At 45.3% G+C, this 17,969-nt stretch overlaps 2 protein-coding genes across 4 annotated transcripts in view; one reads left to right on the plus strand and one right to left on the minus strand.

The window, feature by feature from the left end:
* The window catches only part of ATG16L1 (autophagy related 16 like 1), an 82,799-nt gene extending 70,701 nt beyond the window's left edge, over window positions 1-12,098 (minus strand). Inside the window, exons 1-5 of one of the 3 annotated variants that reach the window (XM_069213766.1) lie at window positions 11,568-12,098; window positions 10,468-10,561; window positions 2,193-2,298; window positions 1,898-1,971; window positions 1,567-1,818 (exon numbers count right to left, since the gene is read on the minus strand). In XM_069213766.1, the coding sequence (XP_069069867.1) occupies window positions 1,567-1,818; window positions 1,898-1,971; window positions 2,193-2,298; window positions 10,468-10,561; window positions 11,568-11,682 (641 nt within the window). In that variant the 5' untranslated portion in view covers window positions 11,683-12,098. The remainder of the gene's footprint in view (window positions 1-1,566; window positions 1,819-1,897; window positions 1,972-2,192; window positions 2,299-10,467; window positions 10,562-11,567) is intronic. The other 2 variants (XM_069213767.1, XM_069213768.1) reach the window with 2 other exon arrangements.
* Window positions 12,099-12,193: 95 nt separating this feature from the next.
* On the plus strand, window positions 12,194-12,984 carry SNRNP25 (small nuclear ribonucleoprotein U11/U12 subunit 25). Its single transcript, XM_069213769.1, has one exon. The coding sequence runs from the start codon at window positions 12,342-12,344 to the stop codon at window positions 12,843-12,845; it is 504 nt and encodes a 167-aa protein (XP_069069870.1). The 5' UTR covers window positions 12,194-12,341; the 3' UTR covers window positions 12,846-12,984.
* Window positions 12,985-17,969: the final 4,985 nt, after the last annotated feature.

The raw sequence follows: 17,969 nt of genomic DNA on the forward strand, positions 1-17,969 counted from the left end.
CGATTCGTCAACCATCACAGTATCAGTTTTTTCCACCTTTCTCCGCAGTCGAGTACAGGACAAATCTCAGGACGGACTTCAATATCCTGGACTATCACCTGTTATGCCATTAATGGAGTTTGACCAATGACTTTGTGTTTCACCACTGCGCATATTAGTTGCTCACCAGTAGCACATTGTATGTTTTGTTCAGTTGAGCCGCCTATTGGCTTTGACATGGCATTAGCCATTACTTTCTGTATTCAGTTTAGCCGCCTATTGGCTTTGACATTGCATTAGCCATTACATTCTGTCTATTGGCTTTGACATGATGTATTCAGTTTAGCTGCCTATTGGCTTTGACATGCTATTAGATATTCTGCCTATTGGCTTTGACATGATATATTACATTTTGTATTCAGCTCAGCTGCCTAATGGCTTTGATATGACATTAGACATTGCATTTGATATCTAGGTTAGCTGCCTATTGCCTTTAACGTGGAGTTAGACATTGCAGTTGAGAATCCAAGCTGTATTTTTCCAAGCTGTGTTTTTGCCACAAGATGAACCAAGATGTTTTTCTCACAGTAGACTAGACCTGATGAGAGGGTACATTGGGTGTTTTTCTCTCTGCTGGAGCTTGGGAAGAGGAGCAGTCTAGGAGATCTGGCCAGTCTCCAAAGGCTTGCGTAGTTTTCCCGAGTCTGAGAGGAGGGGGCACACCTTTGTAACGGATGTCACAGGCTTCAGAGAATTAGATTCGAACCTGCCTGACTTCGGACTGGAAATAGGCGCCAGTTGCCAGTATCTCGTGTGGGTAGATAAATCTCTTTCTCGCAGCTGACAGGAGTCGTCAGCTTGCAGACCCCAGAAAGATGAAGCTGTAAATAGTTTCTCACACGGTAAAGTATTTGTTTTGCTTTGCATTCAATATCTTATAAATATAACCTGCTGTGTATATTGCAAACTGTGTTTTCATTGAACGTGTGCTTGAAATCTATTAATTCGTCACTTACGAACTTGCGGTTGGGGAAGAATTAACAACAATAAAAGTCTTCTTTGAACTCAGAAGTGCATTCTTGATATGTTATGTAAGTGCTGAAAACGAGATAAGAACAGAAGCACTACATCACCTGAGGATGCTTCGAGTTATTAACTGTTTAAAGAGCTTTTTTTCTGTTTGTTTGCCTTTTTATATTCTTCTACTTATTGTACCTTTGTTTAAAATCGATTAGCTTCTTACACAAGAAAAGAGGACATGTTGCTCCCAGTCAAGACATTTATAGTAATTTCATTATGTGATTGGTGTTTTACCTTTATGACATATTTTAGTTTCACAGCTTGGAATGCTGGGATTTGTGGTTTCATCTTGGCTGCTATTGAAAATAAAGCAGGAAAATATAGCATAATACAAGACTTTCTTTCACTAAAGCTAAGAAAATCTCGATTCTTTACCTACTCAGGACAGGCAGGAACCTATGTGCAACAAGGGATGTAAATTTTGCAATTAACTGCCCTACTGAATGCAGCTTAAGTGTTAACTTTATTTTGTGCCAATTCGGATATAGGATGTTTGAAAGGACTTACTTGACATCCTTCTCATTTTCTGCGTTTAGGCGGTTGGCCTCCTGGGCTTTCTCAGCCATCCAGCGGGCAACAAGTTCCTGGTTGTCCTCTGTGGTCTTCCGTAGCTTTTCCTCTAGTGCGTTAAAAGTTATCTGCAAAGCGTCATATTCATCTTTAAGAATCTGATTCACCTTCTCTAAATCCTGCAGTTTGATACGCAGATCTTGACACTCCATTCTCAGGACCTCAATGGTTTGTAGATACTCTGCAATTCTGAAACAGCAACCACAGTTAAGATTTAGGCAAGGACTGCATTGACAAACGATAAAAAGGAAAACAGGAACAAACGTACCTTGCATCATTGGCCTGAATCTCACGGTCCTTTTGCTGAAGCTGGTTGTTCAAGTCAATCACAGTCTGTGCTAACTGTAAGATAGCGGAACATTAAAAGGGGCTTAAGGTGGGAAGAAACTGAAAGGGGAAGAGCACAATGAAGTGAAATAGATTGGGGCAATACGGTGGGGGGGGTCCAGGAATATATCACAACCATGATTGCAAAGGACGCATGCAAGGATGTATTGTAAGAGACCATTATAACTTGGAGACAAATGTTACTTTGCACAGGACTAACAGAAGCAAGGACTAACCTCTCCTCGTTTCTTGTGAAGGTCTGTGAGCTCTTCTTGGTGCTTTATCCTCATCTCTGATAGGTCCTGCAGCAATGCCTCACTTCTGTAACCGTCATGCCCTGGGCTGTTCCAAGGAAAGAGCAGTGAGAGGTACACTAAGTGATCGGTAGGAGAATGCTGTAGAGGAATCCCTGCATTATTTAAGCGCTCCTTCCTGATTGAAATCTTTTTTGGAGGTTGAGTCCACCCTGGTGGCACTGTCCCACCAGGGAGGGGAGAGGTAGCCGATGATTCAGTATGACACTAACGGGTGTGTGAGGCTTCCTCTCCCATAAAGGAATGAACCCTTAGAAAAGGGGAAGTAAACCTTCGTAATTTACCGTAGTGTAGGTAATCACCAAATACAGATAAAAAGGAGAATCGGAATCGACTAATTCTTACAGTCACACCCTGTTCTATTGATTAACTAGTCTAGGTTTACACCAAAGGATTTATAAATACTATATTTATCCATTGGTGGGTCATGAAATTCCTAACCAATATGTAAGTAATATTTAAAATTATTAGCCATACCACTACAAAGTTGAAGAACAATGTTCCTAAGTAAAGTTGTAAAACAAACCCCTGCAAGTTTTCCGGTATGTTTTTTCTTCACAAAGCCATTTCAACAAAGAATGTGCTTATTATACGTAATCACACACAACCACAGCACCTGTGTAGAACTTTCACATAATTTTTTTTTTTTTTTTTTTAGATATGGATGTGGGCCAACCGCCGGAGCTGCAGACGTGAGTCCCAGTGTTGTCTCAATATCCTTTGATTCTGGACAAATTACTTTATCTCCCTTACCTAAAATAAAATTAATCTGACCTTGTGTAATGGAATATGGTGCTTATGCAAAACGCTCAGATGTCTGTATGCACCATTTGTGATAGATATATAAAACTGAAATATATGCATGTGTCCAAAACGCACTACTGGCCTTGTTTTAAATTTGCACAGAAAAAGGAGGAAAAAAAAAGAAGAAGAAAAAGAAAAAAAAATCTCCGTCTGCCGCTTCTATGGGCAGAGCAATATCTTGGCAACAGTTCAATATCAAAGGGCGTGGTTGTAAAGTCTACAATCAATTGTGGATATTAGGTTAAAAAGAATATATGTCTGTCGTTGGCCCCCTAACTCAGCTAGCAGTGAGATTCATAAACGTGAAAGTAAACAAATTGAGCACCTACTGCCGCTTTAAGCAGGAGAAAAGTACTGCGATACTTGTTCCATAAGAACACTTCCGTTCTCAGGGCACAAAAAAAAAAATTCTACTCGACTGCGCGCTATGTCAAGTTTTATTTTTTCGGTCGAACTATTTTTAGATTCTACTCAACCATTCTGGTGAGTAGACAAAGAAGAGGTGTTCTGTTCAGTCAGAAAATGGATTAGCAATTAAGATGCCTTTTAATCACATTTACTCTGTGTTCGGAGACAGAGGTCAAAAGTCAGTTTGTCTTCTTGCAATGCAAATACTACTACTTCTTGTGACTGCAGATCTCCAGTATTTTGTAAGGTGAACTGTCTGACCTATGTGAAATGAAAGGCTTTTGGTAGGAGGTTTTTCCTAACACACATTTATATAGCTAAGTGAACTTAAACATTTAAAACTATTTTTCAGTAGCTGGCAAAGGTTAAGCTGTTTGGGTATGTCAGGAAGTGCTCAATATCAGAACCCCTGATCCACTCTAACCTAAACAAACGCATATAAGGTAAGACCACATTATGGGCTCTGCCACCACATACACAACTCATTTGCTGAGAAAGGACTGTCTCCTGCATGGTTTTGGGGTGAACCCCTGCCCTGTGTGCCCAAATGCATTTAAAGCTTATACCCAGACTTTTTTTTTTCTTGGGCCTGGTGCCATTCTTACCTAGTGTTCGCACATACGCCTTGAGTTGCCCCAGATCATCTGAAGTCCAGAACATGCCATATGACCTAGAGATGCACCTCCAACGGAGACAGTAGAGTATTGCCCATATCCTGGTTGTATCACATAAAGCTGTGGTGACAGCACACTGTGCTTTGGGATCTGTAAAGGGACCGAATATTTTTCGTGACAGCATGGTCTCCTGGCTCTTCAAATGTGATGTGAAGTTTCACCATCATGTGAAACCGCAAAAACTAGCACGGACATCCCATGTGCACGCAGGCAGCCTTTGCGTACACTTGAGTGTGTGACACATACAGTAATGGGAAGGTGCGAGTGAAAGTTTGAAGAATGATGCCCACCGGATCCATTTTTTATGCCCCCGGTTGGTGTGTGCCACAAGATGGAGGATAAGGAAAGCTTTCCCAAGACTGTGGAAGTGTACTGTCTGGGATGCTTTCCTCATACTCCTGTTTCTGAAATTCCAGACTCTTGAGCAAGGAAGATGGAGATAGGGTGATCTTAAGAAATTATTTGAAGACTTTATTAGCAAAGGAGATCTGATTAGTTCTTCCAAGGCACTGAGATTTAGTTAATGGTAGGGGTGGGAATGCAGTTTGTTGTTTCAGGTGAGGAATTTTCTAGGTAGAGGGTTATCCTTTTGTCTCTCTAGGATTTCTGCATTAGAGAGGTTGATGACAGCCAGGTGCAGAGATCTCACACATCACTGTGTCCCTACTGTAGGCTCTCCAGCTGGGAGCCAGTCCCATTGCAACCTGTTGTGCAAGCCATCAATCTGCACAAATACTGTGCCTGGTGCATATTAATGGGGACCAACCTGCTTGATTTTTGCTGTTTCAAGATCTTCTTGACTAAGGGAGTGTTCAGTGGAGTATTCAAGAGCTGCTGCCTAACCAGGACTAGTACCTGTCTGACAATCAGTCCCCAAGAAGAGAAGGGCCATCATCTCAAGTCTATTTTTTGAGAGTCAAGGAGTGCAGGAAAGGCCGGTGTGTTCTTGGCACGAGGAGCACCCAGAGAAAATTGACGATTTAAGAGAGCGATCTAAAAGCAACTCATTCTATGAAGGGGTCCCCCGGGCTCTGTGCAGCTCAAGGAGCTGTAAATAAGGCTTTACAAGAGCATATCATGTTGTGTTGCACAGTAGTCAACAGCGTGCCAAGTAACTACCCTGTCATCCCCAAAAAGGAGAAGGAACTGGAATTGCTACTGAGGCTGGAAAGCCCCAACCGGTCCAGAACCCACAACTGCCTCCAGACTCCATGAAGAAGACTCAGTTTAGAGACCACAATTTCCACAAGTGCTAGTCTGCAACTGCCCCTGAAAAAATCCACCACTGTCGAAGACTGGTGCCAACGCTTAAGACTTCCCCAGGGAGCCAGTAATATGAAAATCGCGTTGTTCGCTGTAGCATCAACAAAGGAGGAGCCTGGCCCATGAATCGCCAAAAGCAAACTGCTAGGTTAGCCTGCACCAGGAAATGACAGACTAAACCATGCAGGTAAATCTACAGCAGCTAGAGACTTTTTAGCCATCAAGCTTCTAAAGACACTGAACTGAGTTGAAAACTTAACTTGCGGAAATGTTTGAATAAGGTGCCCTTGCATCTAATCATTGACATGCTCTGGTACATAATGGGGAAGGGTAATGTCAGTATTTCAACCATAGAGGGTTAAAAAAGGTTGACTGGGAAGTCAACCAACTCATGGTTAACTGGGAATTTCTGACAACCCTGCATGGTATATTAATTAAATTGTGTAGCATTAGTTCTGCTGTGAGACTGAACAGACATTCTCTTTCACAAAGATAAGCACTGTGCTGGACATTAGGTTGTGGCTGTTGAGCTCTTAACACCCTACCCCTACAGTACCTCCCTAAAGTCAAGTGCAGAAAGTGTTGTACTTGGCCAGGTTTGCAGAACCATAATAGGACAGGCCACTGGTTGCAAACGACTTCAACCACAAGTTGCAGCTCACTGTCAACTAGACCCGACTCCAGCCCTAAAAATCTAACCTAGATTTAGACTACATGGTCACAATGCATATTCACAATACAAAGATCCAGCCTCACACCTGCGTTAACTAACATTTACCTTTGAACCAACAAAAACTCAAACTCCAATGGATATGTGTTAATGTTTGCTCTGTAGTGCTCTACACTTCCGACATAACAGACCTCGTTAACTTTCACAACTTTGCTGCATTCCCCTCTCCTGCCCATAGGCAAGCAAGTGACACAAACGTATTGGACCTTCTCAGGCACCAATGTGTGCAACTCAGACGCCACTTTTCACCCCATTACATGTTTGAAGGAAGAAAAAAAAAATGTATGGCAGCGGAATCTGGGGACCGTCACCACCTCAAGGAACACACTGCCGAGAAAAATAGGACCGCATGATGCCAGCACTCTCTACTAAAGAAAATGAAATTGCATCTGAGAAGGTAACTTCATAACTGCCAGGAAAGGTCTACTTAGCGCCACACTGCACTCTTAAGTACATTCTAAATGCTGCTTCATGAAGAACCCGAAGAAACATGACCACATATCCCTTCCCTGATGGAATTCAATCGGTTCTCCCTGCCAGTCCATACATCTTCAAAACTAGTTGCATCACTGTAGGAAGTTGGCTCTGTATGTGCTATTTCAAAGTAAGGAATAGCATGCACAGAGTCCAAGGGTTCCCCTTAGAGGTAAGATAGTGGCAAAAAGAGATAATACTAATGCTCTATTTTGTGGTAGTGTGGTCGAGCAGTAGGCTTATCAAAGGAGTAGTGTTAAGCATTTGTTGTACATACACACAGGCAATAAATGAGGAACACACACTCAGAGACAAATCCAGCCAATATGTTTTGTTATAGAAAAATATATTTTCTTAGTTTATTTTAAGAACCACAGGTTCAAATTTTACATGTAATATCTTGTTTGAAAGGTATTGCAGGTAAGTACTCTAGGAACTTTGAATCATTACTTTAGCATGTATACTTTTTACATAAAACACAAATAGCTGTTTTAAAAGTGGACACAGTGTAATTTTCACAGTTCCTGGGGGAGGTAAAGTATTGTTAGTTTTAACAGGTAAGTAAGTCACTTACAGGTTTCAGTTTTTGATCCAAGGCAGCCCACCGTTGGGGGTTCAGACCAACCCCAAAGTTATCACACCAGCAGCTCAGGGCCGGTAAGGTGCAAAGGTCAAAGAGGTGCCCAAAACACATAGGCTTCAATGGAGAGAAGGGGGTGCCCCGGTTCCAGTCTGCCAGCAGGTAAGTACCCGCGTCTTCGGAGGGCAGACCAGGGGGGTTTTGTAGGGCACCGGGGGGGGACACAAGTCAGCACAGAAAGTGCACCCTCAGCAGCGCGGGGGCGGCCGGGTGCAGTATGCAAACACGCGTCGGATTTCCAATAGTTTCCTATGGGAGACCAAGGGGTCTCTTCAGCGATGCAGGCAGGCAAGGGGGGGGCTCCTCGGGGTAGCCACCACCTAGGCAAGGGAGAGGGCCTCCTGGGGGGTCACTCCTGCACAGAAGTTCCGATCCTTCAGGTGCTGGGGGCTGCGGGTGCAGGGTCTTTTCCAGCCGTCGGGAAATGGAGTTCAGACAGTCGTGGTTAGGGGGAGCCTGGGGATTCCCTCTGCAGTCGTCGCTGGGAGGGCTCAGGGGGGACAACTTTGGTTACTCACAGTCGTAGAGTCGCCGGAGGGTCCTCCCTGAAGCGTTGTTTCTCTACCAGTCGAGTCTGGGTCGCCGGGTGCAGTGTTGCAAGTCTCACGCTTCTTGCGGGGAGTTGCAGGGGTCTTTAAATCTGCTCCTTGAAAGAAAGTTGCAGTTCTTTTGGAGCAGTGCCGCTGTCCTCGGGAGTTTCTTGTCTTTCTTGAAGCAGGGCAGTCCTCAGAGGATTCAGAGGTCGCTGGTCCCTTGGAAAGCGTCACTGGAGCAGGTTTCTTTGGAAGGCAGGAGACAGGCCGGTAGGACTGGGGCCAAAGCAGTTGGTGTCTTCTGTTCTTCCTCTGCAGGGGTTTTTCAGCTCAGCAGTCTTCTTCTTCAGGTAAGTTGCAGGAATCTAAATTCTTAGGTTCAGGGAAGCCCTTAAATACTAAATTTAAGGGCGTGTTTAGGTCTGGGGGGTTAGTAGCCAATGGCTACTAGCCCTGAGGGTGGGTACACCCTCTTTGTGCCTTCTCCCAAGGGAAGGGGGGCACATCCCTATTCCTATTGGGGGAATCCTCCTTCTACAAGATGGAGGATTTCTAAAAGTCAGAGTCACCTCAGCTCACGACACCTTAGGGGCTGTCCTGACTGGCCAGTGACGACTCCTTGTTTTTCTCATTATCTCTCCTGGACTTGCCGCCAAAAGTGGGGGCTGGGTCCAAGGGGCGGGCATCTCCACTAGCTGGAGTGCCCTGGGGCATTGTAACACGAAGCTTGAGCCTTTGAAGCTCACTGCTAGGTGTTACAGTTCCTGCAGGGGGGAGGTGTGAAGCACCTCCACCCAGAGCAGGCTTTTGTTTCTGTCCCCAGAGAGCACAAAGGGCCTCTCCACATGGGGTCAGAAACTCGTCTCTCAGCGGCAGGCTGGCAGAGACCAGTCAGTCCTGCACTGAACAATTGGGTAAAATACAGGGGGCATCTCTAAGATGCCCTCTGTGTGCATTTTTTACTAAATCCAACACTGGCATCAGTGTGGGTTTATTATTCTGAGAAGTTTGATACCAAACTTCCCAGTTTTCAGTGTAGCCATTATGGAGCTGTGGAGTTCGTTTTTGACAGACTCCCAGCCCATATGCTCTTATGGCTACCCTGCACTTACAATGTCTAAGGTTTTGCTTAGACACTGTAGGGGCATAGTGCTCATGCACATACGCCCTCACCTGTGGTATAGTGCACCCTGCCTTAGGGCTGTAAGGCCTGCTAGAGGGGTGACTTACCTATGCCACAGGCAGTGTGAGCTTGGCATGGCACCCTGAGGGGAGTGCCATGTCGACTTAGTCAGTTTCTCCTCACTAGCACACACAAGCTGGCAAGCAGTGTGTCTGTGCTGAGTGAGGGGTCCCTAGGGTGGCATAAGACATGCTGCTGCCCTTAGAGACCTTCCCTGGCATCAGGGCCCTTGGTACCAGGGGTACCAGTTACAAGGGACTTACATGGGTGCCAGGGTTGTGCCAATTGTGGAGACAATGGTACATTTTAGGTGAAAGAACACTGGTGCTGGGGCCTGGTTAGCAGGGTCCCAGCACACTTCTCAGTCAAGTCAGCATCAGTATCAGGCAAAAAGTGTGGAGGGGGGGGGGGGGTAACTGCAACAGTGAGCCATTTCTTTTCTACCATTTTAGTCACATAGTTGTCACGTCTCTCTCTATCCCAACACTCGTGTTGCTATTTTTACTACACATCGCCTGGGCTACTTGTGCATTTCAACCTAATACGTAATCTATCTGTACTTCTTATTTTCTTTTCTCTTCTCCACTGGATCATTTGGGTGTCACATTCACGTCTTCCGTTTTTTCCCCTCTCACCTCGATATCGTTAATAGGACACACTCTGAGTACATAGTTTGCCATGCCAATCACCTTCCTCTCACTAGTGTGTGCATGCTCACACTTTCTAACACTAGCGGAGCACGAGTTCAAGTTACTTATTTTTCTGACATGTATATACACTGAGTAATATACGACACTTAGCATTGATTATTGTTTTACAGCCTTGAAAAAGTCACTTGTGTGACGAAACACGTGTTGGCTGTTTCTCTGCACTAATGAAAAACTCATCTATGACCAACACGGTCTAAAGGATTAAACACCTTGATCAACATCAACTTGGAATCAGTGTTTTGTTTTTCTCCGCTTCTGGATCTACAATACCTAGGGAAACTGTTTCCCATTGACATAACCGGACTTTACTTCTCTGAGTGCCTGGTCATTCTGGACTAATTTTCATTGTGTATCCTATACACAACTTTCAGTGCCCATCGGGTAGTGGGGCACTAGACCAATTTGGCACCAGTTTCTCGCTTCTTTGACTCTGTTGCTCAAAACAAACTGTAACGATACGGAGGTGCGGCACTTTGACCGCCACTACCCTTTTTCGCTGTGTGTTTACTTAGCCATTTCTTTACAATCACCCACAAAACCCTTTTCAGTATGAACACCTAGTCTACCAGGTTAACATGCTCACCACCCCTGGTTGCTCTCCACCTACCCACAGCCATGACACCAGACTAGAGACATAAAAAGAGAAGGAAAAAAAAGTAACTTCAATGGATCCCACTTTTCTAAAGAAATCCAACCCCGTTGTTCAGACACCGTCCAATCACTCATAAGTAGCAAGCTTTACATAATAATAACAACAATAATCATAAAAACATTAGACCTGATGTCATGTCTGCTTTGAGATTCGTACTTCTCGGTTTGCAGCTTCGCAGCCAACACATCCTGAAGGTCTGACTTCTCCAACAGCTTATTATCTGAAAAACGAAAGAGTTGTAAAAGGGTTAAAACTTGGGAAAGCGATTTGTTGTAAATGAGAGGAGAAGGTTAATTCAGATATATTGTGGAAGCTGATAAGCTAGCTATCCACACAGTGTTGGTCTACATCGGGAGAACACATTCAACCAGTAATGCCACCATATGCGGCCAGGACGGCAATTTACTGGCGGCTACGCAGTATTATTAGCTCCTAGCGGCAGGTGAGCTGCGGCAATGACCAGAACACACCCAAAAATTCCAGATGAAATGAACACCCTCAGCCACATCTACCCATGAAAGCGGCGCGCGATTTTTTATGGCTACTCGAGGGGTGTTGCAAGGGGGAAAAATCGCTTTCCGCGGTGTAGTGAATCTTGCTATACCTTGAACAGGGTCCAGCAAAAGTAAGAACAAAACACCAAACGGAGTCTAAACATAAATAGCTTCTTCGGGCCACTTTTAGTTGCTTTGACAGAGATCGCCAAAGTGTACGAGCAAGTTATTTCGTCTACTTCACAAACATCTTAACTACAGCATATAACATAATAACGTCGTTGAAACCTAATCTACAACCTTGGGATAGGAACCGTATTCAATTACAAGACAACAGTCCTATGCACAGCGTTTCTGACTTACTGTAATGATTTTAAATGAGATACTTAACAGACGAGTCTGGTCCGTTCGTATACCCGCGCCCGGTTACACTAACATCCTTAACGTAGTTAGTGAGCTATTTTGATCTAAATGCCCTAATCTTTAAAATGAATCTAACCCTTTTCCCCCACCAAACCTATGTTAATCATATCCTTGTTTCACCCTGCATTTTACCACAGTCTAGACCTAGCCACATTCCGCCCATTCTAGCTAAATCCACGTGCCCTCGTGACACTTCTTTATAATAGTCTGAATGCTGCACGCACACCCATCATATTAATTGGAATCCCTTCGGCGGGAGGTGGCTGAAATTAGATCGGTAGAACATACTTCGCGGCCAACTGAACTCACACTGCTGGATGAGTTCCTCGAATCCCTGCCTCTGGGTCCGGTCCCTTCGTCTCAACTCCAGCGAAATATGCTGCTTCCATTCTGGGAAACACTGCGCCCGGCAGCCCGAGGCCATGTCCGCAGCTCCGGACTCGGGCTGCCGGTTCCCGGCTGGGTGGCTGGCTGTTTCCCCGTCGGCGTTTCAGATTCTCTCCCTCCTGTTCCGTGATACTCTACGGAATCGCTAAGGACACTCCGGCTCTCTGCTCCTCCCAGAGCCTGCCCTCCTCAGCACATCCCTAGGTGCCCCACCGGTGTTCGCAACAACATCCCATCCTTTCCGCCGCCATCTTGCCCTCGTATTCCGGTCGCAGACTGATGACGACGCGCCCGATTCCGTCCAAACAGAAAGGCGCGTAGGCCATTCCTTCGCTCGCCGTCGAAGCTAACGTGTAGTAAACTAGTCAAGTGCACTCAATGGACTATTAAGACTGAAAAAATAGTTGAGGTGGGAGTGTAACGAATTACGTTGCGTGGTGACGTCACGGGACTAAAACTCAAGCGCAAAAATAACGGCAAGACCTATGAAGAAACTGCCATCTTTAAATGGTCTTTTTTCTATGCCCATATCTATAAGGAATTGTGGCCAGTCTGTTATCTGTGTCGCTGGTGCTGCAGTGGAGAGAGAGTAGAAGAGTCTGGAAGTTGAAGGAACGAAGGCAAGGATAGAGCCGAAGGGTTTCTGAAGCGGAAATTTGGCTGCTAAGTTCCTCTGATAGATTACTTGTATTCAATATGGATGCAGAGTCTCTTGTCCCACCTGGGGGCGCTGCTGTGAAGCTTGAGGACGTCGTTGCCGAAGAAAAACAAGAGGAAGAAGAGCTTCCTCACGCGGAAGCCGTGGACATATTTCAGGAAGGTTTAGCAATGATCGTACAAGATCCTTTGCTCTGCGATTTACCCATCCAGGTGACTTTAGAAGAAATTCATTCTCAGATCGCCCTTGAGTATGGGCAGGCGATGATGGTCAAAGTCAACAAAGCAGACGGGGAAACGATGCCTATAGTAGTTGTGCAGAGTGCTACCGTCCTCGATTTAAAGAAAGCCATACAGAGGTTTGTTCAGCTAAAGCAGTCGCGCGAGGGTGGTATACAGCATATTAGTTGGAAGTATGTGTGGCGAACATACCTTTTATCGTTTAATGGGGAAAAACTGACAGAAGATAGAAAGAAACTTAAAGATTACGGTATAAAAAACAGGGACGAAGTGACGTTTGTTAAGAAGCTGAGGAAGAAGTAATGTGGATGGAGAAGAATATCACGACGAACCGATCCAGTAATCTATGGGGCAATTCTGAAGGGACGTTTTACGTACTAGCGGTAAAGAACGGAGTAGCAAACTTGGAATTTAGTTACCAGGTGCACTAACGCCCCCCCTCAATCTTTGAGCCATAGTTGGGATTTGCATAATATATGCTGTACTTTTGTTGGGAACACATTCGTTGTACTTAATGTTTCTACATAGACCTAACTGAAAAATACGACAAAAAGCAAATTAATGTTCCCAGAATCGACCTATATCGCTTTAAAGTAAGCCACCCCGATGTATGTACTACAATGTCTGAACGATTCGCAGTCTCCCTTGAAACTTACACTAAAAGGAAGGTTTCGAGTGTAGGGGAAGGAACCCCTTTGGCGGGAAGAATATGGATCCCAGATTTCAACGGCCAGCTGATTATAGTGTTAGCCAGATGCGAGCCACCAGAGTTTTTCTGCTGGTGTGAGGCGTGACTTCACTTTCCTTGGAACCTGCTTGCTTGCCACTTCGCCCCACAACATTGTTCGTTAACTCCCTAACTGAAGGCAATGCATGACTCAGTTGGAGCTCCGTTGAGAGGGACACAGTGGAAGCGTATGCGTTTTCAGCCAACGGAGCGGGTAGTTGCCGAGGTTGGTGCAAGCAAATAGTTTTTCCCGCTAACATAACACATAATTACACCCTTCTTTTGGGACTTTATGACTGTCGCTTCCCCACAACTTTGAGCCCTACTCTCTACCTAGAAGTGACACAGATGGAGGATGTAGTGGGGACAGTTGGTGATGCATGTATTGTTTAGACCCTTGGATCAAGAATAAGGCGAGTGCATAGACACACCAACAAGTTGATTGAATGGGTGTGGGAGCAAGTGATGCTAAGAATTCTGCAACCGATGTATCACACCAAAAGCCTGCTAAGTACAAGTTAAACCGCTGGAAAAGGAGGGGGCTTGGAGACAATGTTTTATTTAAGGAAGATAATTTTATCTAGCGTTTTTTTCCATATGGGTTTAGTAATCATAGATGTCAATGAAATTACTGCTATAATAAAAATCGTGTTAAAATACATACACATTTGGTCCAACAGTGTATGACAGTTATTTGTATCAGTATCTTGGGCTCCCTCTTGCTCTGAAGGACAAACCAGTGAGACAACCAACCATTGTACAGTTCGGAAGGACACCAATGTTCTAACAGAGAAATTACTTGGCTGGGACTGAAGGGAAGAAAAAAAACGGATGGGCTGGGCAGCAACGGGATGAGAGAAGGCAAGTAAACTCTGCTAACAAGCAGCCTGAGCAGAAAGGGGCAATTGAACAGTGGAGGAGGCAAGGTATTAAAAAAAAAAAAAAAAAAAAAAGCTGAATGCAGTGGGGCGAGCACTGGCAAAGTGGGTGGTGGGAGAGCAACACGGGAATTGCAGGGATGTGGAAGCACCACATGACAAGGGGAGAGACCAAGAAAACCGTCCAAAACTTTTTTTTAATCATGACGAGTAACCACTGACTACAGGGAAATCATAGTTTTACCCTAATTACTTTTTAACTGAACCCCTGCACCTGGCCAGAGTATTACTCTATCTTGAGCTCCCAGAGTTATTTTTTAGGTCAAGCGTGCAAACGCTTTTACCTGTTGTAAGTATTGTGGGCTTTTAACCACGCCCATCAATTTAATTCGTTCCAGGGCTTGCCTTTAAAAAATCACTTGATGTCATTGGTAAATGCTTTACGTTTGTCCAGCCCTGATGCTGTTTTTGGCACGCTTTTTTCAGACCGCCCATGTTACACCAATTATTGTACGATCGCCAATATACCTCTGCGTGGACGAACCCTTTTTTTTGTTTGTTTTGTCTCTCCCCTTTGTGCTCAGATAGAGTGGGGAACAGGGTCCTGGGTCTCTCCTGCCCGCTGCTGAACACAGGTCAGTGCACAGGGGGCTTAGCTACAGAGAGCCCTGCTGATGCACACTCCCTGTGCACATGAAGCTGGTGCACAAAGAGCCATCCTAACTTGCTGGTGCACACACTCCGTGCACAAGAAGCTGGTGAACAAAGAGCCATTCCAACCTGCTGGTGCACACACCCCGTGCACAGGCAGCTGGTGCACAAAGAGCTATCCCAACTTGCTGGCAAGCAAGTGCACAAAACGCCTTCAGGGCTTGATGCTGTACACAAGTAGCGCACAATGAACTTGCCACAAAAGCCATTCCAGCCTGCTGCACGGCACACAGGAGAAGTGTGGTCCCAGAGACCCCCCCCCCCCCCATCCAAACATCTTGTATGCGTTTGTCCACATGCCACCCCTCCAGTTCTAGCCCAAGGAAATGCAAGCTGCACCACGAGAGCCAGATCGTCCTGCACCCACCACTGCGAAGGAAGTGCTTGGCTGGGCAAAGCAGCCCCAGTGCAAACCCAGGGAACAGGGCAGCTGGCCAAGGCAAGCCCATCTGCAGGCCCCATTCCAGGGGTGCTTTGGTCTGCGTCAGCTCTCACCAGCTCCCTCTCTGGGGGGAAAAGCCACTACAACAGAGAGATACACTCCAGACTGGGGTTACCATGTGCTAGGTGCATGCCTTCTCTGACCTCTGCAAGCCCGTAGTTGGGTGAAGTACGCCGCCGCCTGTGCTCCAGTGTTTCAGACCTCTGCTTATTGTGTATTTGTTCTGTTTTTGCTTTTTAGCTAAAAAAGAAAATAGCATCAACTTCTGCAATCTCATAAAGAAGTAATATTTACAGTGCACTCCCTTGTCCGTGGTCCTGAAGTTGTCATCGCATTTTCCCCTTACCCCAGGGTATTTTAGGAAAGGGAACTTTTTTTTTAAACAATACAGTCAGATCCTAAGGATGGGGGAGTTGGGGCCTCACCACTGAAGTAGATTCAGCACATCTGTATTTTATACAATGAGCTAATCCACATTTTCTGTATAATCCATTCACATTCAAGTGGAGGAATCATTACTCAGGTTTGGGAGTTTTTTTGGTTGAGCATTCCTGTCGCCCGTATCATTACCGCCGGGGATTCCGTGGCGGGGCTGCCGCCACAGAATCCCTGGTGGTAATGATGCACAAAATACTGCGGGTGGTGTTAGGTGGACCACCGGGTTGAAGGTAGTTTACCTTCGGCCAGGCGGTCCTACCACCCTGGCGGTACAGGTGGTGAACTGATAAAGGCTCATATGATAATTGTATATGTTTTAATACTCTCCTTATTGCAATTATGACCATGATTCAGGCGAACTTAACATCCTTATTACACTATGACAGTTTGAATACTCTTGATATGTTTGGGTGACCCTTCTTGTTTCTCCTCTATGGCTGTCTTGTGTCTTTTAGGGGGTAATTGTGTTAGTCAGCCAGCAACTCTGATGGTGGGGGCGTGAAGGTGGTATTCTATTGGAATTAGGATGGCAGATTTAAATTAGGATGCTAAATGGCAACACATTCTCCCTTTTTTTTTTTGGTTGCTGTAGATAGAGGAAGAAGGTAGCTGTATGCAGGACCACTGGAATCACACAGCAGGGAAATACGAAATTATGAGGCAGGGTTGGCCAATTTATGTGGCAAGAAAAGTCCAGTTATGAATTTACAATGCCAGTAGCTCTCACTCAAGCAAATGCCAGGCCTTTTGCATTGCACATGCTTGTGACAGGTTGGGTCAATTTGGGTGGTAGCATACCTACCCAAGTGAGGGGACACACCTATGATGAAGTATGCCACCGTCTGACTGGTGATGTGTCTCTTCTAACATCTAAGAGATATCCCTGTATGCAGTAGGCAGCCAAGCAAAAAGATGGAACTAAGCTATGCTCCAGTGGGGGTTGAGACATGCAAGAAGAGGAAATAAAACCATTAAGAAGCAGGCAAATGAGATTGATAAGAAAGCCAACCAATGGTAGGCAGTGGGCTTACTTAAAGCTCAAAGTAAGTATTGCTATTTCAACAAGTCTGTAGGCAATACTTAATAAAGTATAACTGAGTTTTTGCCAGCGGTGAAGACAGGAAAGAAGATAAAATCAATGGTAAATAAAAACAACATATGAAGAAATATGTAAAAATGAATCAAAGTAAAAATAAGCAATATCTTGATAAGATGGTGTAGGAAGTTGGCTCTGTATGCACTATTTCAAAGTAAGGAATAGTATGCACAGAGTCCAAGGGTTCCCCTTAGAGGTAAGATAGTGGCAAAAAGAGATAATACTAATGCTCTATTTTGTGGTAGTGTGGTCGAGCAGTAGGCTTATCAAAGGAGTAGTGTTAAGCATTTGTTGTACATACACACAGGCAATAAATGAGGAACACACACTCCGAGACAATTCCAGGCCAATAGGTTTTTGTATAGAAAAATATCTTTTCTTAGTTTATTTTAGGAACCACAGGTTCAAATTCTACATGTAATATCTAATTTGAAAGGTATTGCAGGTATGTACTCTAGGAACTTTGAATAATAACAATAGCATATATACTTTTTACATAAAACACAAATAGCTATTTTAAAAGTGGACACAATGCAATTTTCAACAGTTCCTGGGGGAGGTAAGTTATTGTTAGTTCTTGCAGGTAAGTAAACCACCTACGGGGTTCAAATTGGGGTCCAAGGTTGCCCACCGTTGGGGGATCAGAGCAACCCCAAAGTCACCACACCAGCAGCTCAGGGCCGGACAGGTGCAGAGTTCAAAGTGGTGCCTAAAACACATAGGCTTCAATGGAGAAGTGGGTGCCCGGGTTCCAGTCTGCCAGCGGGTAAGTACCCGCGTTTTCGGAGGGCAGACCAGGGGGGTTTTGTAGGGCACCGGGGGGGACACAAGTCAGCACAGAAAGTACACCCTCAGCAGCACAGGGGCGGCTGGGTGCAGTGTGCAAACACGCGTCAGGTTTTCAATAGGTTTCAATGGGAGACCAAGGGGTCTCTTCAGCGATGCAGGCAAGGGGGGGGGGCTCCTCGGGGTAGCCACCACCTGGGCAAGGGAGAGGGCCTCCTGGGGGTCACTCCTGCACTGGAGTTCCGATCCTTCAGGTCCTGGGGGCTGCGGGTGCAGGGTCTTTTCCAGGCGTCGGGATTTTGGATTCAGACAGTCGCAGTCAGGGGGCGCCTCGGGATTCCCTCTGCAA

Source organism: Pleurodeles waltl, chromosome 11 (genome assembly GCF_031143425.1).
Source record: "Pleurodeles waltl isolate 20211129_DDA chromosome 11, aPleWal1.hap1.20221129, whole genome shotgun sequence".
NCBI classification, from domain to species: Eukaryota; Metazoa; Chordata; class Amphibia; order Caudata; family Salamandridae; genus Pleurodeles; species Pleurodeles waltl.